Genomic DNA, 25,243 nt, shown 5'->3' on the forward strand with positions numbered 1-25,243 from the left:
ATGTATACGGCAGGTGTGAGGTGATTTCTGGAGAGGAGGTGACTTGACATCTCACCTATCACATTTCTCAAGCTTTGAAATCAGTGGTTCAGTTCCAGACCTCTTTCAGCCTATTGAATACTGAACCAATGAATCACCATCTAACATAACATACCTTGAACTACAAAGAGTTGACGTGAGCTCCGTATGCAATCTGATCATGTCAGTGAGCATAGAGAGTTGAGATGATGTGTAACCCCAGGCTATCTGTGATAGACACATACAGTATTACAGGCTGGTGGGCAATTGGAGAAAGGTGCGTTACTGGATATGGCTGGACGTGGCTAGACTGTGAGGACATGATATAGGCTGACACAAGTTCAGATTGGAGGATGGCCCTTTTGCCGCCTTCTCAGATTGGGTTTGACCACCCACACGGATCTCTAGCGTGGGTAGCCAGAGCAAAAGAAACCAGGATTGGTTGTATGAGGGGGTATGTTAAGGTTCTAAACCTGGTTTATGTATTTTATTTGTGCATACATGTTCAGTTATGCAGTTTTTTTTATTTTAAATATTTCACCAAAGTCCCTTTAAGGCAAGTCATGTCACTCGGCGGCCATCTTTGAAAAGCCTCTTTGGCATGTGAGTGCAGCTCCTATCTCTTTGAATGGGGAAACATCAAATTCTCCAAAACTGGTCGCCAAGCTTACGATTAAATTTCATATTTGAAATCACCAATGAAATCTGACAACAACTGTATCATAAATGTTGTTTCTTTTGCTCAAATAGCGTTAAAAAAAGCTTATTTCTAAGTAGGGCTGTGCAAATAATCGAATGCGATTTTCATGCGCATCTCGTCAGTAAAGCCGGTTCTGTGATTAGTAGTAAATCTCCAGCAGGTGCCTTCAGATGGAGTGGCATTTACTACACAGAGCCGTAGTTCATTGACAAGCTATGCAATATCGCATTCAAAATCGCAGGCGATTCATTGCCGAGTATGAACGCAATTTTGCGTAGCTTGTCAGTGAAGCAGGCTCTGTGTAGCAAATGCCGCTCCATCTGAAAGCACGTGCTGCAGATTTACTACTAATCACAGAACTGTGGAAATTTGCACAGCCCTATTTCTAAGGCTAGACCCACCAGTGCGCATGCGCAGTCCTTGGTGCACATCTCAGAATGCTGACTGTTTCTGTTGAAATCAAAGACTATAGAATACCCAAGACGTGTCACTCCTATAGTTTTGAATGGAGAAATATGCAACGCTCAATATGGCCACTCTATCAAACGAAGCCCTGCCTTCTGAGCAAAAGAGCCAATCGCTAATGGGTAAAGTCAGCGCGTCACTGTAGCTGCTGTTAGAAGTCCCGGTTGCTATTATAATTTACTAACCCTCATGTTCCAAACCCTCTGTCATTTTAAAACTGCATGATGTAATTTTTCAAGATTTTTTTTGTGTGTGTGTTACTTTGAATTTTTTCCTAACCAACCTTTACTAGCGATGTGCACTAGCAAAGGCATTTTGCTTATTTTTATTTCTGTTGTATTTTGGTGAGTAGCTCCGCCCACAGTAAAATCTCATTGGTCCAAAATAATGCTATCAAAGATATTAATATATAATGCATAATGTGTCATGTCATGTAGCTTTTGTTTTTCAATTTAAAACTTGTTGTGTAGCACCTGGTTACAAAATAATATCCCTCTGAACTTTAGACTAGCATATCAACCAATAAACGCTGTTTTGGAGGCTTATTTGGTGAAAAATTGTCCTAATTTGCTTTCCTTCTGAAAGTAAAGATTACTTTAGCCTAGCCTGTAGCTCAGTGTGATTATGTGAGTGAACTTCCTGCCGTGCAGTGGCTACTTTTGTAAATTGAGGTGAATGCTGTGCATTAGATTGGGTTCTGTGATCTTCTGGCCTGCGTTCCATCTGAAAACTAAAGAGATTGTCACCACAGAGTTGCTAAATTACATTCGTAACCTAACGCATGTCAAATGCAGAAGACCTCCTATGAACAGGCTTGATTACACTCTTGAGAGGCGATAGGTACCCCGTAATTGCTTACTTAATGTAAGGTACTTCTTTTCTTAATCAACATCCTCCATGACCCTTCCATCAAGCAGTGAGCAAACAAAACCTGCCGAAGTCTATTGTGTCTTTCCTTAATCTGGTCCGTCACAAACCGATACAATAACTTGATAAACACCTTTTTGCATTCAGTCAGCATTGGAGTTTGAAATTAAATGCTGGCACTTGCAATCAAGCTGTGCTTTTAATTGAGTTTTTGGTGCGCTGAGGACTGTTGAGGTTTTGCTCTTTTCAGACTCTTTTGAAGAGGCACTTCAGGGGTGAAATGGCTGAGCTGATCACGACCAGCGTCGCTTCGCTGCTCTCCTCTGCTTGTGCAGATTACACTCTCACTCTGCCAGACACCACTAGCCCAATTGGCCAACACCAAATGGAACTGTCTCACAGCTATGACAAATGATGTGTGTTGTGTATATGCGTGTGTGTGTGTGTATATGACTTTGTATCTGGAGCCACAACAACGAAAAAGAGCCACTCAGCTGGATGGTCAAGACCATTGTTAGAACTTGGATGGAGCTCTCACGTAAAGTTGCGAACTCCGTATTCTGCCATTGTTGCAACCTAATTTTGTCGTGCGCATGTTGACACGCGGCCAACAAGCTTTAGTGCATTGTTTCTGAGAATCCCAGATAGGTGTGAAATTGCATCGTTACAGATGCCAACCTGCCCCAAAGCCATGAAAACTCTTTCTGATGTGTCCTTTTCCATGAATGGAGCTTTGATGCGTTATCAGATACATTCCAGGACACACCTGAAGTATCGGCCTATCGACCAAGTCTGATTATCCTTTCTGTGCCGTTCGTAAGGCTAGCGAGGAGGACGGCCTCCCGGCGTTTTACCGGGCACACTCATGCGTGAGACGAGTGACTTTGCTCTGTGATTGCCGTGACCCACCCCTCACCCCGTACCAAAAGGGTCCTTTATGAAGCTCTTTTCCATTTCGCTCTGAATTCAGTCATTCCTTCATTAACCGTGCAGACCTCCATTCCCCTGCCTTCAGGGCCCCCTTTGTCCTTCTAATGGCTCTGGTAGGGCATACTGGAGCAGGCATTAAAAAGATTTGGTGTGACTTAGGCTTTGAAGAATTAGACATGCTCAATGTAACCCTGACTGACCTGAGCCTAGATCTGGGGAATGGGGTGAACTGAGCTGCAATTTTTGAAGCTGAGCTGATGGTTAGCCTTTTTAGGCCCTGTTTACATTAGGGGCATTTCCTCCAAGGAGGCAAGAGAGGCAAGAGAGGCAGTGCCTTCTCAAAAAATTAGATGAGAAAAAAATTTGTACTACAAAAATAACACAAATATTACAAAATATATAATTAAAAAGTTTTTACATCACTCGATTTTCTAAAGAAACTTTGTTCAACAATGACACCAGCAGGTAAAGTTACAGTGGGAGTCCACATCTCTCTTGCCTTCCCTGAGCCCATTGAGTTTTAACAGACCCCCTAAAGCATGCCTTGAGTTTGGTGGGGGGTAATTGAGAATGAATGCGGGAAAGTCACATAAGATGAGGCAATGCCTCCATCGCAATATGATTGGATATGACTGGTTATGATGATTGGCAGTGACTGGTTATCCTGCGTGTTCTGTGTTCACAAATCAGTCTGAATAAGCAATATAATGTCATTAATGGAAAAGACTAATTAAAAAAGGTAAGTAAACAACTCACACACTCACAGATATACCCACTTTGGTATGTCAAAAAAAGACTGGAAATGACCTGAAAACATGGTAGGGAGATTATTTTAGCTTGGTGTAATCTAATGTAAAACTGTGTCTGTGACCAATATTTACCAAGCTTTGGTGACTGATGATCCGAAAAAAATTCAAAGATGGTTAAAAGTTAACTATTAAAAAGAAAAGCTGAACATAAATATCATTTATTGTTTAAATTGTTACTGCCTTGAGTTAGTATTTTGGAATAAATATAAAATGCTTAAAAACACTAACTTGATTAATAGTTGGATTTAATAAATTGAATATTGATTACATTGTTAATGTAACAATATAAAATAGTTTTTTTTCTGATAGAGTAAGTAGTGTTTATTTAACCAAGAAAATGTGACTGGGACATGAATTTACATTTGATTGGGAAAAAAAAAGAAGAAAAATTGTGAGGACTCCTCATTTCAAAACACCACTGCACACCACTGGTTTACATTTAGTATTAAGATGCGCTTTTGTTGATCACAGGTGGATGACGGTAAATACAGGTGTAAATGGGGTCTGAAACGCTTTGAGCTTGTCTGCTTTCGACCACTTCCAGACATATTCGAAAACGCATTCAAACAGCCACAAAAACCACCTCCTCTCTGCCTACTAACCTAATTCTTAAACATTACGGTATGTGTTGTTGAAGCACACTACCCAGAGTAGATTTAAACTTTGCCATCCAAAATCATAATGTTCGAAGGTGAAACGTCACAAAAAGCACAGCGTTTTCTTACCAGTACTAACTGTAACACAACCCACATCTATCAGAGTACAAATGAAAGCTGCTGCTCTCCGTATCATTTTCCATGGTCTCCTTTTGCATTCTCATGTAAATTGTGCAAGCTTATTTTGCAGTATTAGATCGAAAAATATCCCGTAGCCCATAAATACACCATAAACCCTCCCCTCAAAGACATCATGAAAGTGGACAAAAGAGACAGATAAAAAACAGTTGTAAACGGAAATGTATCTCCCTCATCTACCTGTGATCCAATCATCCAAATGCATACCAGGTGTAAACAGGACATTAGAGATGGCGTTATATGTGATTTGACTCCACTGAATCCCCAAAAGAGACTTTATTTAACACTTCCACAAACATAAGTGTTTAAACTGTGAATGTTTTTTCATTTGTTTTCCACTTCCCTTCAATTGGACCTTAAAAATGATGTAAAGGGAAAATGACAAGTGTGAAACACTTACAATTGTATTTGTCTTCCCAGAAACCCATTTAATTTAGAGACAATGAGCTGACAGTGTGCCATTTACTTCGTAGATCTCCTTTTGTATATTTATTCTAATTGAGAAACAGGTGTTTCTCCCAGACCTCCCAGGATCTGAGCTGGTGGGTGCCTAAATAGCTTTGTGTGCTTTACTGGCCCTCATCAGCATTCCTGCAGTCTTGGAGCTAATGGCAAGGCAACCTCGGCCTAATGCGCCACCTAAATGACTGATTTCTCATACATTTAGTATTTATGAGAACTTATGAGTGCACACAAGATGCTAAACCTGGAGAATATTATAAGAGGTAATCAATTTTGCCTGGACTAGCAGAAATTACTGGAGGAGACATGAGACATGGCTTCACCTAAATTACTGCTAACATTTTGATTTTTTTTTCTCCCCATCTGTTGTAAATATTTACATGAAGTACCTAGCAAGACTGGGACAAGTGTTTATTTGTTTACGGTTGCTAAACAGCATTGCTACTTGCTGCATCAGTATAGAATTTGTGATTAAATTGTGATTAATAAAATTAAATAACTAGTATATAATGAATTTTTATAATTGTAATGCATTGTTGCATTGAAACAATACAATTAATAAATGCATATATGTTAATGTGATTAATATTAATACAGTACATTAAATATATGTGTATATATTTTACAATGGCTTGAATGTGGCCTATCCCATCAAAATATAGCTATAAAGCTATTTTAGCTTTCAATTTCTAAACAAAAGAAGAAAACAATCAAATGACATGACGTACATTGCATTTTTAAACTATTTATTTTTCTGTATCAACTAAATATAGGCAGTAGCACATGGTTTTTAAAATATAAATTTTTTTTTGTTGAATTTCAAGTTAGGAAGTGCAGAAAGTTGTGTGATTAGGCTATGGGAGGCCTCGTGCTGTGAGGAGAGGTTTTAGCACAGGGGTGGTTGAGGGTTTACTGCTGCCAAAGCCATATGACTTACAGCCAGAGAGATCAACACAGCTGGCAGCCCAACAGCCCGTGTAATGTGGAAGACTTACCTTTTAAGTTTGACTTTTGGAGGGATCGATATGTACTTATTGGATACATTTTTGGAAGAATATGACCCATGCAGCTAACCAAGCTTATGACCCGCTCACAGGCCAAAAGATGGTGCAATAGGAGCTCTGTGCTGACAGGAGGAAGAGTGGAAATAAAGTAATTCATAAACTTTTTTTTTTTTTTTGGGACCAATGGAAGGGAATGCTAGAATGCACTTGTAACGGGGCTGACAAGACGTGAGACGTGCGGATCCATGTGCAAGCTTTATTAAAAGCAGAGGAGGTCAGAAACACAGGCAGGGTCAAACAGTGGCAAACAGGTATATGGCGGGCAAGACACAGGAATAGTCCTAGGGCTAGCGTAGGTCGACGATCGGCGAACAGAATCCCACGGCGGAGCAGAAGGAACAGGAAACCCCCCGGTGAACCACACCGACCAGGAGACCATGGCGGACACTGTAACAACGAGAGAGCAGAAACAGACAACACAGACAGAACATTGGGGTTGATAGACAAGGCTGAGCGTTCAGAGGCAGCCTCCTTGGCTGGGTCGGGACAGGACAACAGTTCACAAACGACCTCCCGGGCCGAAACAAAGCAAGCAAAGAATTCACAAACGGCCTCCATAACCGTGACAGGACAGGATGAGGATTCCCCGACGGCCTCCATAGCCATGACAGGACGAGCAGGGAGTTCGCAAACGGCCTCTATAGCTGTGACAGGATGGGCAAACAGGTATATGGCGGGCAAGACACAGGAATAGTCCTAGGGCTAGCGTAGGTCGACGATCGGCGAACAGAATCACAAGGGCGAGACTAGAGGGATAAATCCAGGAAAACAGGCAAAGATCAGAAACCGAGAAGACAGACAAGGCAAGGTAAGACTAGGCTAAGGCAGGGTAAACTGAACAGGCTCCGTAGTGTAGCTACCAAAACGATAAGCGCTAAACAATACTCAGCAGTTAGAAGGAGTGAGATGGAGTGTTAAATAGTGAGTGAGTGATATGAAACAGCTGTGTGCAATCAGTGCTGTGTGCAATCAGTGCAATGAATGATGGGATATGTAGGGTGATAAGCAACAGTGTGTAGTGCGAGAGTCAATGAAAATGGAAAGGGTGACCTCTGATGGATAGCAGACGGAAGTTCATGGACCGGATACGTAACAGCACTAGCCTATGTCCTTTTTATTGCTCTGCTTAGAGACTTGTTGCATCACAGTGATTTTACATGATTTAAAGTTTTGTTTCCAGGTTCATTCTGCATTCTTTCTGCCATAGACTGATGTCATCCAATTATTTGTCAGTGCACATGAAAGTTAATGGCATGAATGGTAGGGAATGATTCTAAGGAAGCACAGCAATACCAGCAACAGCCATTATATTTAATTCAATGTTTTTTTTTACATCAAATTCCGCAATAAAAACAAGTAATCCACAAACCGTCCTTTGTGTGATGCAAGTAGCATTAATATTTCAATCTGTAGTCCCCTTCATGAAAAAGAAATATCCATTTTTTATTATTATTATTTCAGAACAAATGGAAAATGACAATGAATTTAAACTCTAGACCCCTGCACATACTATCAGCCCAGAAATATTTCCTTCATTAGCTAAAGTTTTTTTTAGTATTTTTAATATTTTTTAAATTAATATATTAATTACATTTAATGTACATACAGGTGCATCTCAATAAATTAGAATGTCGTGGAAAAGTTAATTTATTTCAGTAATTCAACTCAAATTGTGAAACTTGTGTATTAAATAAATTAAATGCACACAGACTGAAGTAGTTTAAGTCTTTGGTTCTTTTAATTGTGATGATTTTGGCTCACATTTAACAAAAACCCACCAATTCACTATCTCAACAAATTAGAATACTTCATAAGACCAATAAAAAATTTTCCACGACATTCTAATTTATTGAGATGCACCTGTACATACATACATACAAAGATTATTGTTTGGGATCGCTGGGATTTTTTAAACGTTTTCAAAAGAAGCCTAGCTGCATTAATTTGTTCAAAAATGCAGTAAAATCTGTAATATTGCAAAATATTATTAAATTCTTCAGTGTCACATGTATTTCAGAGTGCGCTTAAAACTAATTTGTTTTCATTAGCATTTGAAAATGTTTTGTAATTTGTTCTTTGTTGTTGTGTGATATATGTTTATTATGTTTTATGTTTGATTTTATTCTTATATTTTTATTTAGTCTTCCTGTACAGCACTTTGGTCTCCACATCGTGGTCTTGAAAGTGCTTTATAAATAAAGTTGAAGTTGAAGTCACATGATCCTTCAGAAATAATTCTTATATGTTGATTTTGTGCTCAAAAATATTTCTTATATTGTCAATGTTGAAAATGGTTGTGTTGCTTAATATTTTTGGAAAACTAATACAAATGAATTTTTCAGGATTCTTTGAAGAATAAAAAGTTCAAAACAGGATTTATTTTGACTTTATAAATGACTTTCCTGTCACTTTTGATCAACTTCATGCATCCATGCTGAACAAAAGTATTTAGCAAAGATGCATTAAGTATGAGTTTCTTTAAAAAAAAAAAAATCTTACTGACCCCAGACTTTTTAATGGTAATACATTTATAATATTTAAATTGATGATTTAATAATTGATGGTGGTTTTCAATAGGTTTGGTCTTGAGCAACAGCTCAGTGTAACTACTCTGCGTGTGCTCAGAGCTGATTATGTTCTGTTGTTCATCTTACTGTCAGATGGGCAGCCCACGAGGCACATGAGAAACTGCTGTTGACGATCCAGGCACCAGGCTCAGTGCAATTCCCTCTTGCTGACAGATCTTGATGGCCCCGTCTGACATCACTGTCATTTGATGAGGTGTTAAGTGAAGAAGCGGCGCTCATTAGGAGAGATCGTGTTTGCTCTTTGGCTATACCTGCTCTCTTGTCTCACAAAGGGGCCTGTGATGCCTGTAAGGTGGCGAACAAACCTGCGCCGTCTTTCGCAATTGTCCAATGGCGTTAACGACGTGTTCATTAGTCGGGTCTGTTTCCATGGAAATATGCTAGGGGCCTGGGGAGCCTGCTGGGCGCATGTTATCCCGGTTGATCTGGGTGCTGTTGACAGAAGCACTGCGTGTGCATTCATTAGTCTAATCAAGGGAAGTTCCTTAAGCCAAGTGCACACGGTCCACGAATAATTGACCATCCACTAAGATTGTCCACTACTCCTGTGAAATCTATCGAAGTGTCCCAGATGGGTATTTTCTTTTCCCATGTACTAAAATAGCTAGACGGCCATAAAGTGCAATGGGCCGTTTTGCAAGTATCCCAGAGGGAAGGAGTCTTGAGTGCTTTCTTTGGCTTGATCTTTCTTCTACCACTTTGGTGAGCACACCACATTCAGAAGTGCTGCCAGCTCAGCCCACTCTCTAAGGCCAGTTTAGAAGTGCCACCAGCTGTTTTGAGCCTTAATTTGTTAGTGTAGGTGGCGCTTGTGCTCGGGCATGTCTGTGTAGATCCTTAACGCCTTCGCTATTTGGCATTGGGACTAATTAGCTCACAGCTGTTGACTCACTGTTGGGATGCAAGTTGTTAACAACTGCTTTTGAACTTCACATGTGCTTGCTTGCGTTTGTGGATTTGCTTTTTATGTTGTTTTCTTCCCTTGTCCCTTGGGCTTAATGCAGCTGGTTCAGACTGACCTCTTTCCCGTCACAGCAGCACTTCAGCAACCAGCTTAGTAAAGCACACATCCCCAGCCAAAAATTTCAGATCCCAAGCCAGAAGTGTGTACATGACCTCCCTGAATAGATGTCTCTTCATAAATTGGTGTTGCTCTAGCATAATGGGGGACAAACATGTTCTTGATTCAGTCAAAATGAAAGGATGCACTTTTTCTAGTTTGTGATAATGGCATCATAGGAAATGTGTATTTTATTAGTTTTTCCTCCTTCTGGCGTTTAGAAATGATATCCATTCTTCTTCCTTATTACTTTACTGAATAACACAAATAGCCATCACTGTTTTTGAGAATGAATTAAGTGTGATTTTGTGAATTTTGACAAAATTTTGTGTAAAAATGCTAATAAATGTAACTTTTTTTGTTAGATTAATTCAGTATATTTATTCTTAATTAAGGAATATTACCTATCTCTCATTATCTCAAAATGATTCATTTATCTGCCCTACCAACATCAGCATTACAAAACCTGTATGGTTGACTACAAAGTTTTTTGCTTTATCAAGGATAATTATTTATGATATTTCCCCATTACGTTACCTCTTCTGAACGTTAGTATGTACATGTGATTGGCAAGAGCAATAAATATGTAAATATTTTTGAGATTGAATTCTGTTTTAAAAGCTAAAAAAGGGCTGCTAAAAATTGGTGAATGTAATGTTTTGAAATATTAATTCAGTATATTTTATTCTAATTAAGGAATATTATCTTTGTCCTAATTAAATTATTTATAATTCATGTGCTCCATAGACATCAACATCTGCCCACATTTGTCGAACACTGATCTACATAATAAGTCAAGCTCTTTTATTTAAAAAACATTAAGGAGAATTCATCAAGGATGATTATGATATTACCCCGTTATATCTTTCTGAGCTTACACATTTTAAATATTAACATAAGGTCAAGTAGTCATTTTGCCTTCAAAGGTTCTGTTTCTTATTTCTCCTGAATACTAACTAGGTTAAAACACTTCTTTTACACATGTGCCAATACACCCACCCAGCCATACTTTATTACATAACCCCTAATGAGCAGTCTTGACCCAAGTACTACAGGATGCAAAAACGGATGTGTGTGTTTTCTGTAGCGTTTGTATTCTAGATAGTTGCTCTGCTAAGATTTTAACCAACTTGACAAGTCAACAAGAATTTAGTTTACTCTGTTGTGATCTTTTTCAGTCTAGAGATGTTATGTGTTGTGAATAGTCCTGTCTCATGCAGATGGTTGACTATATAGCAAGCCAGTTGCCATGTTCATTTGCCTAATTAGTTACCCGCTGTTGCGAGAAGGATAATTGAGAAGGTATTATGGTAATTTGCAACATAACTAAGCTAATAATTTATTATCGATTGCCTCATCCAATGGTGAAACTGTAAATTAGACCCTGGTGCATCTCAGTGGATTGCATGAATTCACTCTTGTTTCTTAAACACTGAAATAATATTATGTGCCACAAGATTAACTTTGGTCCTGCATGAAAGATGGTGATGTGCTGTCGGTTTCTCTCTGGCTATAAACTCCATATATCATGTCTACAGCGAAATAGCATTAATGTTGGTGGTGCACAACTTTTAACTGCATTTGTCCACAGCATGTAATACCGTTGTGCTGATGTCCCTGAAATGGCTTCTTAACTAGTTTACCACAAAGTTTTAGTAGGTCAAACCAAGGGGTCAAAGTTTTGCTGGTTAGTCCAGTTAGCCCCTGCTGGTAGATGCTAAGATGCTGGTTTTATAAAGCATCTTTCAGCCATTCAATAGTTGCTGTGAGGTTAAGAATAACTTATTTTTTATTTTTCTATTTTTTTTTTACAATCAACATGAAAATAGTAAGTTTGCCTTTTTTGCTTTGTTTTGTTTTGTTTTGTTCGGTGTGTAGACAGTATGCAAATGATTTACTGTGGCGACCCTTAACAGGAGCAGCCAAAACTGACAATAGGATTGTATTGTATTGTATTACGTTACATTACATTATATTAGGTGTGAAATAAATGGATATAGTTTAAATTCACCTTTCCTTCTGAATTTGTGACCATAAGGAAAATTGGGCTTATTTTTGCTAATGGGTTCCTTAAGGATACTAGATTCCAGCTTAGGGCAATGTGGGTGTTCAATTTAATCTTGGTCTCCTAGGTCCATAGGCTTGCTTGCTGAAGTGTGACACATTATGATTTGAGAAGTTAACATATGACGCGGTGTGTGAGGAGATCGACGGGCAGCTGAGTACAGTGATTGAGGTAACTGCTGTGTGTTGTAATATGACTGCACTGGAGCTGCTCTGAATAGAGATGGAGATGTCATGCCTCACCTCTAATAAGATCAGCCATGATATTAAAACTCCTCCGCATATGAAGGAGACGGAAGTGCCTGGGCACTTAAGGGGTTTTATGCTGATCAAGCTGGGCCACCACTTACTGCCAGAAACTTTTAACAACACCACCCACCACTTCTGCTTCCTACCCCAGTTCCCCTGCACCAGCCATCACCGTTATTATGTAATTGTTGTTATCCAGAAGCTGAAAGTTCTAGCTTGCTGCTTTTGAAGTGCCACATGTTTTTCTTAGGGTTTTCTGTGGGGTCCAATGTAGTTGCCTCAATCATTCTATCTCTTTGCAAAGCCTGCATTGCATTGTGACTGAATCACAAAACATTCATGGCTGAACTGTGCTGCACGAACTGTTCAGGCTGGACTGAAAAGATCAGGGACCTTGTTAAAAACACGCTTCAGCCACTCTTAACAAAATGTTAGGATGCTTGAGAAGGATTTTGCAATGCCGCAGGTGCTAATAAACAGCCAGGAACAGCACAACTTCTAAATTACTCATATTATTAGTTAGCAACTGGAATATTAGTAGCTTTTTATGGAGTAATTCTGCTGGGGAAAATTTTGAGGTTTGGATGTTAGAATATGCACGTTAGTAATCAGCCAGGCTAAAAAAATGCAAATATTTGTAACCATTTTCAGAAAATTAGTTATTTTATTGTATTCTGTTTTTTTTCTATTTTGCATAAATATTGTTTAAAAATATATTTTATTTAGTATTAATTCAGTGTTATGAATTAAGGCATGTTCTTTGTATCTCATTTGCCATTATTACATTGAAATGATTGTAATATATTTACATTATAATTTATGTATTTGGCAGACACAAACTGAACCCATGACCTTTTGTTTGAATTACAGAAATGCCTACAGTAATTTATCAGCATTTGTTTGAAAATCAGCCCCCCTGCTTATATATCAGTAATTCAAAACAAATAGAAAATTTGTTTTTATTTTTTTTATGGTGTGACTTTTCCCACTTTCTGTTCATACACATTTAAACTGTTGTCGTAAGGACAAATCGCATTTGCTGTCAAGTCAACAAAACTTTGACATAATCATAAAGAAGTACAATATTGCCAAACTGTTCAAATCATATGACAGTAAAGATGTGTGAGCTGCAAAAAATGGAAACCTTAAAGAAATAGCAAAAAAATAAACATAGAAAAGTATGTTGACCATGAATCTTTTTCTCCCCTCTCAACAGGTGCATTCCAGAGGCCCACCTTGGCAGCTAGAGGAGAGGAGAGGTCGGCCTCCATCACCATGACAGTGTTGCCACGGACCGTGGCTTCCCTGGCTGTGCCCGGCCTTATCCTCTGTTTCATCACTCTTCCATTTCCTGCTATACTATCCCAGAGGTCCCCTCTCCCCACAGAACCCTCCCCCACCCCAGCACCCCACACAAGGCCGGAGTGTACCCGCCTAGAGCACCCCGTCATCTCTATTCAAGGTGAGCACTGATGTCTCTCGCAGTACATGCTCTCACTCCTGAGATACTACAGCAATGTTTCTCTTCTCTCTAGGAATCACTTTCAGTACATGAAGCTACTTTGAAATTCTAGATTGCCAGATTAAAAGTTGTTGAAGGTGTCATTCTTAGAATATTTTTTCCTTTCCCTCCTTAATATGCAGAGAGAGCTGTAAGTGTAAAAAACATTTAAAAAAAATATCTCAATGGCAATTTTAAAACACTAATTTGTTTGGTCATCCCAACCAGTCAAATGTAGCAACACTGGCTAAACCATGATTTTGTTGCTTGAATATTTGATTTTCTGACCAATCATGGTGAATGTTTTAGAAACCTGTTTACAGATGATAATGCTAAGCTACACTTCAGTCAAAGTACTTTTTTTAAAAAGCAGTTTGCTAGACTACAAGCTACTACCAAAATGTAGAAAACTGCATTGTTATAAATTTATGCTAAGTAAAAATACAAAAACCTTTATGTAATTGCACATAATACAGCATTTAACTAAATATTTGGATGGAAAAAAAGAATACTGAATGGACTCAAATCATTTTGTGATTTGTTTGATTAGTGAGTCATTTACTAAAAAGAATTAGTTCACAAACATGTTTACTACGTTTTTAATTGATTCACTAATCCACTGAAATGAATCAAATCAGTGTCATGAATCTTATTTACCCAACTCTATATATGAAAGAAAGTGCAATAACTGGAAAAATGCTTGGTGAAGCTATACTATTTTGAAAATAGCTGCTGCTGTCATACTACAGAAAATACCTAGCTGCATGACTAAACATTGGCAATATTTTTGTTGGCTAAGCCTGAATCATATAAAAACTGACAAAGCATGCTTTAAGGGCACAGAATGTAGCCTGCATATATTTTTAGGCCATGTTCATACCTCAGTCAGCTTTAATTGCTGATAAAAACAGCAATTCTTAGTCTTTTGTTGAAGGCATGTACTCCACCATTATACACAATTTTCTGACAAAGTCCACTGCTGGAATTCAAAGCGTTTGGGAATGTAGCGCCCAGCCTAGTGAGTCCGGTTGTTTTTCCACTGTTCCTGTGTATTACACAGGCTCAGACTGTAGATCTACATTTTTTGTTTCATTTATCTTATTCATTGGGTTATCCACACATTTCAGACAGTGATAGAGCATGCTGAAGATAGCAAGCGATATACGTCTTTCATGTCTTCAAGATTCCTATCCTCCTGTGTCCTAGCACACAAAGAAAACAGAATGTGCAGCCATACCTTGATATCGCTCAGAAAAACTTCTCCATACCCATGGAACAAAGGTGTTTTCTATACCAAGAACATATTTATTTAGACAACAGAGTGTGTTTGTAGTGAATATGATCTGTCGACGATTGCCTTGGCCATGGAGTGAGAGCAGCGTGTTTTTGACTCTCTGAGGGACATGACAAAAATTGCAGAATAATGCCTCATGGGAAACAAAAGGAATTGATGTCTGGGGGGGCTCTATATAATATATGAAACCTATTTGGACATTAGGGCAGCCATGGTTCATATAGACATCGCCTGCGGCCAGCTACGTTTATTGCTGCCGAAAAAAACTCAGGTTGCATTTTGATTTGTCATTTTATGCTTTGCCATCAAATCGACAAGAATTTTTTTTCTTTTCATAGTGTTGAAATAGACTGCAATTACAAACGGCCTTGTTCACTGAGTTAGAAAACACTACAATTTGCAAACAAGCAGTAAATCGTAAAGCCGGATAACCAAGGTACTGTCTTTGTTTTTCTCATTTTTTTGTTTTTGTTGTTATGGTATTCTATTCCCTTTCGTCATTTTAGCTCATTGAAGCAAAGGCACTGTGGCATAGCCTTCACAATAAGAGCTGCTGAACAATTAGCTTTGCACTGTAAGCAATAGCACACCTCGAAATCCCTCTTTATGTGTTCTCAATGGTATGGAAGTCCCACAGCACACCTTAATGCCTTCTTTTATGTTGAAGCAGTGGTATGGAATCCCTGCTACAATGGAAGTGTTGGCCGAACTTGAGATTAGGTTCTTTGATGGATGAACGTTTTTTAATTGACGCCTTCTGGCGGCTGCTCAGTGGAGTCACCTGAGGCGTGTTGGGGGCCTCTATCTCTAATCTCTGACAAGGTCTGTAGATTCACACATGCCTTTGAACTATTCTAAACTGTGGATATGATACTCTTAAGATGATTTAGCATGGTAGAGTATGACCACCAGGGTTGGGGCCAGTCATCTTGCTGAATGGGATTTACAACCTTAAGAATTAGACTTTACACTTTCAGGAATTACCTCTTAGTGAGTTTTAATTTAATTTAATATTTTTTACTTGTTTTCCATTAAAAATGAAGTTAAACAATGTAAAAAGATGCTTTTACTTATGCAACATTACATTAAGACTTATTTTCAGACGATGAATCTTTTATTTTTTATTTGACTTATTTTAAATAAAAAAATAAATTAAACAAGTGGAAACAATCTGGCAGTGCAGTAACAAAATATACTTCAAATTAATACACTAATTCAAGATAGTCTTAATGTTTTATCCAGTGTGGCGTAAGTATATATATATACAGTATATATATATATATATACTGTATATATATATATATATATAATTTTTATATTTTAATAGGAAAATTAGACAAATACTTAAAAGCATTATTTGTTTTACAATTGCAAATAACATACAGTAGAAACTATGAGAAAGTTGTGCTGCATTTCTAAGAATTTTAATGGGGTTATATCAAACATTATTTGAGAATTTTCTCCTGAGGTTGTACCAAAGTAATAATTTATTTTTATGTGACTATTTCTACCCTCTGACCAATAGGCTGTTTTTGCTGCTGTAGCTTTATATACTGTGGAAACACCCTCTTTGCATGTGAAATGAGAGACAGCCTTCACAGTTTGTGGCAGGTTTGCTGTTGGTCCAAATATAGTTGTTGCTGCCCAATAGCAACCTCTTTGCAAAGGCTGGATTAGATTGTGGCAGGTTCATAAAACAATTCTCACCGAAATGTGACACACAGACAGTTTAGGTCAGACTGAAATAATCTGACACCTCCATATCTTTTTGTTATATGCCAACTGGAATAATAACATTTTCTTTTCTACCTCCTCCATATTACTTCACCACGCTTGGCCGGTCCAAGTTGCCGACCACCGATTAGGCATCATTGATGTGCAAATGCGGGTGGTCAAGTGTCAATGTATTAATCTGACTTCAGAAAGTTGAGGAAGTTCGGAAAGAGAAGTTTTTGCAGCTTACTTTCAATAGGTGGTCTGTTTGGCTTGGAAAAGTTTGCAGTTTTAAAACTTTGAGTATGTTTACATTGAACCCTTTTATTTCAAGAGATCAAAGACTTTTTTTCATGATATGGCTACCACTATAAGAAACTCAAAGCTGTTGCTGTGTCGTTATATAATACCATAGTGAGAGGAACCTGATACTTATTCCCTTCAGAGAAAATCCTTTTTTTTTTTTCCCTTGCATGTTATACGTGACAATCCCCTCTAAAATCATTGCCAGCATATCTATGAACCAGCAACAACAATAGCATGCTGGTACTACAAGGAGTCTCAGATAAGTTTAGATATCTGGGGATGTAATTTGGATGGATTTTTCTTTTGTGTGGGGGTGTAGGTATTTGTTCTGTTTTTATTTTTTTCTTGGCTAAGCTTGCACAATCACACCTGCATTCCTAGTCTATCTACAAGGATGTCAACGTATCACTGCAAACACATGTATGCTGAGCTGAGAATTACTAGGTTTCTGGAGACATATTCAACAAACATTGAGGCGAATTCGCCAAATGCATTCAGTATTTCAGCAAAAACCTGTTCTGTATTCAGTCCAATGAAACAAGTTACAAAATGTGTTGAAATTGTACTGCACTGTGAATTTTAAAATGAATTAGCATTATTATCAGCTCTATTTGTATTTACTATTATTTATAAATTATGTATAAAATAAACACTAAAAATACAGTAATCGTATATTGTCAAACTAAATGTAGGCATCATATTGTAATGCACAGTATGAAAAACAGATATTAATTTTGAGATTTGCTAATGACATTTACATGTAACATTTGACAGTGGTATTAAATAATTTTTAAAGATTTTTCACTTTGTGAACATTATATGATGACAAAGGGGATAAAATGTAAAATACAATGTAAAAATAAGGGAAATAAACATACCCAATGAAATATTTACCAATAACCAATATAGTACTGATAGATCATGCATCAAGGAACCTACTTTCCTTTTTTAAGCACTAAAACACAGCACCTGCCAATAAAAGGTACTATCCATGGACATTCACATTTTCAATTCAGTTTACGTTTATTTGATGCATGTTATTTCAAAGCAGCTTTACAGGAGATGCATGTTTCTGCATTACAAATGAAGAGTAATTTGTTGGTGATATCAAAGTAATGTCCATATAGCAGAAATACACAGTTCTACGATAATATAAATGATGCAGTTAGCTAATGACATGTATTCAAGCAGAAACAATGAACACAATTAAGGCAATCATGTTGTGATCATAATGATTACAACGTAAGGAAAATTTGGCAGTTTTGTATTTATTCAAAGTTGGTATCATCTGAGGTCCTCACAGGTGTTGGCGTCACCTTTTCTCAGGTGTTGGGTCATCTGAGGTGTTGGGATATCATTTTATTCAGGGACCATTAACACAAACATGCTGCTGATATATTGTTGCACTATGTGCACATGGGCTAGAATGATGTCTTTGACTGCTGCATTTGCGAACTTTTGCAGCATCTCTTGAATAACACGCTGTCCTTAAAGGGGTCATATGATGCGATTTCAAGTTTTCCTTTCTCTTTGGAGTGGCTTTTAAGTTCAACTTTAAAAAAACTAAATACTTTCTGCCCTGCATCTCATGTTTTTAAAGCAAAACCTTGTTCTGTGTGAATGGCCCCTTAGTAAATTCCACCTATTGTTGCATAAAACCAGCATCTATAGTTACCAGATTTGGATCTTGGATTTTATAGGCTACGTCGACATTGAAAACAGCACGATTTAAGAGCTAATGTCAGGTATGGTGTGTCCTTGCATGTCCAATGCTGAGAACCTAATGCAAAGTCCTAAAGCCTGTTAGGCTGGAATTACAGTAATCTGTCCCAAGAGGACTGGTGCCACAGAGCCATTATCTACCTTCCACTCACCCAGCCATTGTAATTGTCTTGAGATTGTTTGTCTCGTCTGTAGAACATGTTCAGAAACCAATCTCTAGTGGGTAATAGTGCTGTTGTTTAACCACCGGTCCCATTTAAGGGGACCTTGAGAAGAAAAAATAGAAAAACAATGTTGTTCCTTAACTTCAAGCCATTACCAATGTGTCTCCCTCCACCTAATTGGTCCGTGATTTCAAAGACACTGATGCCTGAACCGTTCTGTCACGTTGTTGGAACTTCTGTCACCACATAGAAAGTAGAGGTTGTTGGAGGTGTTCGCAACCTTGGAGTGCAAGGTTTACATTTGCTAACTGTGAATGGAATGGAACTTGGTAAGTGGTTTGAACTGATAGCAGCAGCCCTTATGCTTTTGCTTGGCTTTTTCTGTCTATTGTAAATGCTGACGTGTTACGCTTCAATGACCGTTTTAAATTGCCAGCACAGGTTTCTCTCATTGGCTTTGTGAAAGGTGCTCTTTCAGATCTTTGCCTGACGTGAACCGGCCCTCGATTTACGGCCTTATCCCCAGAGTGCCCTTACCCCCGCCTGTCCTCTCCTCTGTTGTGCCGTGGCATTTCTTGGGGCGCTCATTGTCTTCCTATTTCTGTAATCAGAGTGCAGTCTGCATAAGAGGATTTAGATTTCTGTGGCTCTCTCCAGTCATGCAGTGACAACAAGGGGATGCAACAGCAGGGAAATCACACGGCAGGCATGGGGAAGGAGACCAGAAGACAAAACAAAAGCAAATTCGGACTGTGCTCAGATAAGCTCCAGCCTGCATCTTCTGATAAGATTCTCTGAGCTCAGATGAGAGATGAGCCAGTATTTGGAGCGGAGAGATGCAAAATACAGACGAGATGACTGTCTCTCTCGCAGGACAGGGCTAGTGCTTACATGATGTGCTTTGGGAACACATATGCTTTATTTCTAATCAAAGGTAACACTACAGAAGCATGAGGCTGCTGGGCCTACAGCGGTCAATGGTGATCCATATTCACTCTCTCATATCGATTCCAGAGAGGACTACTGCTCTTGTGCAATTGGATTAGTTTCACCTTGATTCTTTTCAAAACCATTTCTCATTGATACATTTTTTTGCCTCACACTGCATAAAATATTCCCTAATCTACTCCCTAACCACATTTAGGATTATTATTGTTTAATCATTTCTGTATTTAGTGATAAGCTTAAACCAATAAATTCAACAAACATAGACGGAAATTATGCTTTATTCTTTTTACTTAATGATTAAAAAGAAACGCTAGGGCAATGTTAAAACCCATGATCTTGCTGTTTGTGGATTAGGGTTAATAGCTTTTCATTTGCATAGTGTTGTAGTTTTGTGATCCTAGTTTGAATAATTTTAATCATCTGCATTTTTTATATGTATAGATGCGTGTCACTAATGATTACTGAACTAAACTTTTAACTTGGAGGTGTTTTTACATTTTATGACATCATGAAGTCAGATTTAAAATAAATACATAACACATTTGTTCACACTTTAGTTTGGGGACCAATTCTGACTTTTAACTATGACTTTTGCCTCAATAAACTAATTTGCTGTTTATAAAGAGTTAGCAAGGTAGTTTAGGTATGGCATAGGATTAAGGGATGTAGAATATGGTCAGAATAAGGCATTAATATGTGGTTTATAAGTACTAATAAACAGCCAATATGCTAGTAATATGAATATTGATGGTTCTCATTTACAGTAAACCTTACATGGACTATGTTTACATGCACAACAGTGATAACTATCCAAATCTGCTTATTTTCAAAACCTGATCATTAAAGAAAACATGTTGACATGAGATGTGATTTTTTTTTCATATTAAAATGTAAACAAACATTCATGCATTGAAAAAATGTCAGAATGCTTCTAAAGGAGTTTATATGCAAAGCGAATTTGGAGAACTGGGCAGAAATCCAGGTGTACAATCCTTAAACAGTTTCTGACCTTCACCCGATCAAATCAACACTGTACAATGTGTTTCTGTGACCTTACACATTGTCAGATTATTAATCATAATTGGTGTAAGATTGTGCATGTGAACTGTGAACTCTCAGACTGTAGAAAATGTGGCAGATTTCTGCTAAATCTGTACTCACATTATTCTCAAATCTACACATCCTCCCTTGCGTGTTCATTAATGAAATATTTTGGCAAATTTGATTATGCTCTCAGCTGCCAGTAAGAGTGTAGTACCCTCAGCCCTGTTTAAATCCATATTTAAATCCATTTACCACATTTCCCCCCTGGTATAAGCAAAGAAAGTCTGCAGGTTCAATCTGGGCCTGGTTAGTTGCTAGTGTTTGTGTGATTTGTAGCTTAGCAATGGCAGTCTTGCAATCAATACCTGCAGCAGCATATAGCCAAAACCACCCCTTCTGTCGTCCTCTCTGCGTGTAGCATTAAGGACCAGTCAGCTGTAAATCTTTGAGAACAAAAAACATAATGATTATGATTTATGTCCTCAGGAGCATCTTGGATGCAGACTGTTGAATCTGTTCTTGTCCCTTGGATCTGCTGGCTAATGCATTAATCACTTCCGCTGCGTGTTTGGTGAGGAAAATGCAATAGTCGTCCATCAACCCTTTTCTGGCCCGACCCTCATATTTATCCATTTTTATTGCATATGGATTGCTGGACATGCTTGATGATGTGTGGGAGCTGTCCGTGCATATAAAACCACCATTTATATAAAACTCACAGAGGCTTAGAACTCCGTCAAAAAGAGCAGTTTATGATCAAATCCTGTAAGCGAATAAAAAAACAAACATTCCGATAACCTCAACGCTTACTGCGCTGGTGCAAACACATTTTGTTGGTTATCTTAAAATTACTATAAAGGGGAATTGGAGTGGTTTATTTTATGACTGTTTAGTAGGTGAAGAATCTGAGCCCTGCAGGACTTACAGCTGAACAGCTGAGTCTGTTTGTTTCTGCAAAGATCAGCTTTTTCATGCTGCGCCTGACATTTAACTCCGGTGTGGTTTGGGAAACTCAGGTGACTCTGAGGTTATCATCACAGTCCCTCAACCTGCACAATCTAAGCGATTTGTCAGTGCATGTGTTTTATGCTTTATGAAGCATTTGGGACCAGACTAAAGGCAAGCATAAACAAACATAGGTTTTCATTGTGGTCCAAGCAATGCTATGCAGGTCATTGCTGGTTCATTACTGGTCTAACTGCCCAAATTCTGGTCAAATAATTTGACTTTTCTGATGAAACTGATTGACCAAGGTTACCTGGTTAAGCTAATTAAGAAGCCTGGTTCTGTGGATCCAAAGTACAACATATTCTGGTCACCAGCATCTGTCTTAGTTGAGGAACAGCATTCATGCTAACTAGAGTAGTTTGCATGAGTTATATTTATAATATCTGGGTTTCCCAATACCGGTTTGACTAACCAAACAATTTAAATAAAGTGAGACCAGATTTATTTTAAACTTTTTTTTTTTTTTTTACATCAAAGATCAATTTTAACAACCTATATTGTTTTTCAAGTAAATAAGTTGGGTCATAGTGGTTTGCTGACATAACAGGTTGGAAAACTCTGGATTATATTATAGACTGTGAGCTGTCTCACTTTTGACCTACAGTAACGGATCAATAAACTCCATAAACTTCAAGCTTGTGCTACAATTTATATATATATATATACAGTATATATACTCAGTCTCAGCTGTTCTTGATGTATGATATCCAATAAGATTTTCTATGATTCTCTCTGAACACATTTTATCAGTCATCAAAGGCCATAACCACATTTTAACACGGCTGAGATGGATGCTTGTGGAAGAGGTAGGCTTATAGTACAGATTGTATTTGTTTCCCTGTCATTATTTTTCCATAAATAACGTCTGAATGATACAGCCATATGGTCCCAATCATTCAGTTTGTTAATATATTAATTCAGCGGCGTTGCATAAGCTTTTTTCCCATTTTTTCCCTGTAAATTCTATGCAGACAGATCCCCACATTTATTCAGTTTGTGTTCCCATGTGAATGACAGATTGTTTTGGATGACCCCAGCATCTGGATGACTCCATCTGCCAGGACAGATTCGGACTATATGAAGTGGTATTTATGGATGTCTTGTTAATAGAAACCAGTTTCACCGCTGCTTTGACCTGTGGTGTGAGAAAGCTGCAGCTGTGTTTGCGACTGTAGTCACATAGCATTTTGCTGTAGTCAAATTATTATTTTTTTAATATTGTGCCTAAAAGAGAAATTACAGTATGTATAGCCTTATATAGTAATTGTAGTATTGTATATGATTTATTTTATTTAATATGAATAATACAAATAATATTAAATATGCAGTTATTTTATTTTAGAAAATCTTTTACATTTTTTTTTTTACATTTCTTTCTAGCAACCTGAAATGCAATTATGCCGATGCAACCTGCAATACAATTACATTTTTACATTTTATTTTAAATTCAAAGTGACTTATATTTGCAATCAACATATATACATTTTTGTTTTTTGAAGTTTAATTTAGTAAAATAGTGAAGTAGGCCTACATTGGATTTTGAGTTGTTTTTGTAACTCAAAACTATCCATTTATCATAAACGATAAGGGCTGTGCTTTTTCGGAAAGTGAAACCTGAGCCTGACATTTAATAGGAACTCATAACACAAACAACATTTGAAAACGAAATTATGTAATATTAGGCAAGGATTTCTGTATTTTAGCTAGACATGTCCAGAATACTGCTGAGAGATCCTATTCTGCATGGAAGGATAACAACTATTTTTATTGGTTCCTTTTACAGTGAAATCCCATTTACTAAGCCACATTAAGGTCAACAATAGATCAAGTGGTTTTTGTATTTACATAATGCCCTTTCTGTCTCATGTAATTCCCACTTCAATAGGGCCAGTCAGTGCTGTAAGTGTGTGCCAGGGCAAATTGTTTTGATTTGCGAAACTTTGTATCAAACAGCGCTTTTATGTTCTGAGATTCCTTGGGTAAGCAGAGTTTTGACTAAGTGTCATGTTGAATTAGGATCAGTATCCTTGAAGAGGCCCAGTTACCTCTGAGCATAGCTCTCTGCTCCTCCTCACAAGTTATTGGGGACTCATGGGAAGAAACGACATTCATTTTCCTGGATTAGTGACCTCTATTGCGGAACTCTTTTTTGTAATGCTTAATCCATATGTTACCCTAAACCAGGAGTTCTTTAATGGATTTTAATGTTATACAGTACGCTTTGAACTTTCAAGGTTTGTCAAACTCAACCACTTCCCTTCTGTATCACTAATATACCCACTTTTTTTTGGTCTTTCAGCTCTAAGTCATTTGATCTCCAGTTTCTCCCATCCTGGTATAAGGGACTACTCTCAGCTGACCCTTGACCTCACCAGGAATGAACTTATAGTGGGAGCAAGGTAAAAACTTATGATATCTGGCCAAAGTTTGGACTGATGCATGAATAAGATCAATACAAATACACAGTTTCAATATTTCTATATTAAATGTTTATATTATAATATAATTTAGAATTTTTATTGGTATATCATTATATAATATGTGTTTTTGAAAAACAAAGTATATATATATATATATCTGTAACGAATAATCCACTGAAGGCGAGTTGAAGTGTGAACCCAAGTGCAGTTTATTTATAATGGTGATCCAAACATCCAAACAATAATCCGACACTTGACATGAACAGACTTGACTAGAACAGAATTGACGAGGCATTAACAGACTTGGCATGAATAGGACTCACCAACAGCAGAGTTACAACATCAATACACGACAAGGGCACAATGGGGAACACGAAGGCTACTTATAGCAGACAAGAGGGTCACAAGACAAGAACAAACCAATGGGAAACAAGACACATGACTAAGGCAACCAATCAGAACATGACACAATGAACAGAGGAACCAATGACATGAATACATGAGGGCAAGGGAAGCATGACACAAACAGGGACCATGACTAAACTAAATAATAAAAGACATGAACATGAACCAAAAACAAAACCCAAACCCCACATTACATATCCCCCCCTCTAAGGGCGGCTCCAGACGCCTAAACAAAACCCAAAAAGCGGGGGGCCATGGCGGAGCAGGCAGATCGGGGAGCCATGGCGGTGCGGGCAGAGCGCAGAGCCATGGTGGAGCAGACAGAACAGGCATCCATGGCGGTGCAGGCAGAGCAGGAAGCCATGGCGGAGCAGAGACATGGACAGACCACTTGACTGTGAGTTCATGAACGGCCTCCTTGGCTGTGGCAGGACAGACTGTGAGTTTGTGAGCGGCCTCCTTGGCCGTGGCAGGACAGACAGTGAGTTCATGATCAGCCTTCGTGGCCGTGACAAGACAGTCTGTGAGTTCGTGAACGGCATCTGCGGCTGTGACAGGGCAGGCAGTGAGTTTGTGAGCGGACTCCGTGGCCGTGATAAGACAGTCTGTGAGTTCGGAAGCGGACGCCACCACCTCAAGAGGTTCTAC

General features: G+C 38.2%; 1 protein-coding gene across 1 annotated transcript in view; it reads left to right on the forward strand.

Annotated features, from left to right (window-relative positions):
- LOC107660660 (semaphorin-5B-like) overlaps window positions 1-25,243 on the forward strand; it is a 141,346-nt gene that overhangs the window by 50,298 nt on the left and 65,805 nt on the right. Inside the window, exons 4-5 of the mRNA XM_016450047.1 lie at window positions 13,287-13,532; window positions 24,070-24,169. Coding sequence (XP_016305533.1) covers window positions 13,287-13,532; window positions 24,070-24,169 — 346 coding nt within the window. The remainder of the gene's footprint in view (window positions 1-13,286; window positions 13,533-24,069; window positions 24,170-25,243) is intronic.

This window comes from Sinocyclocheilus anshuiensis, unplaced genomic scaffold, assembly GCF_001515605.1.
Source record: "Sinocyclocheilus anshuiensis isolate Anshui unplaced genomic scaffold, SAMN03320099.WGS_v1.1 scaffold627, whole genome shotgun sequence".
NCBI lineage: Eukaryota > Metazoa > Chordata > Actinopteri > Cypriniformes > Cyprinidae > Sinocyclocheilus > Sinocyclocheilus anshuiensis.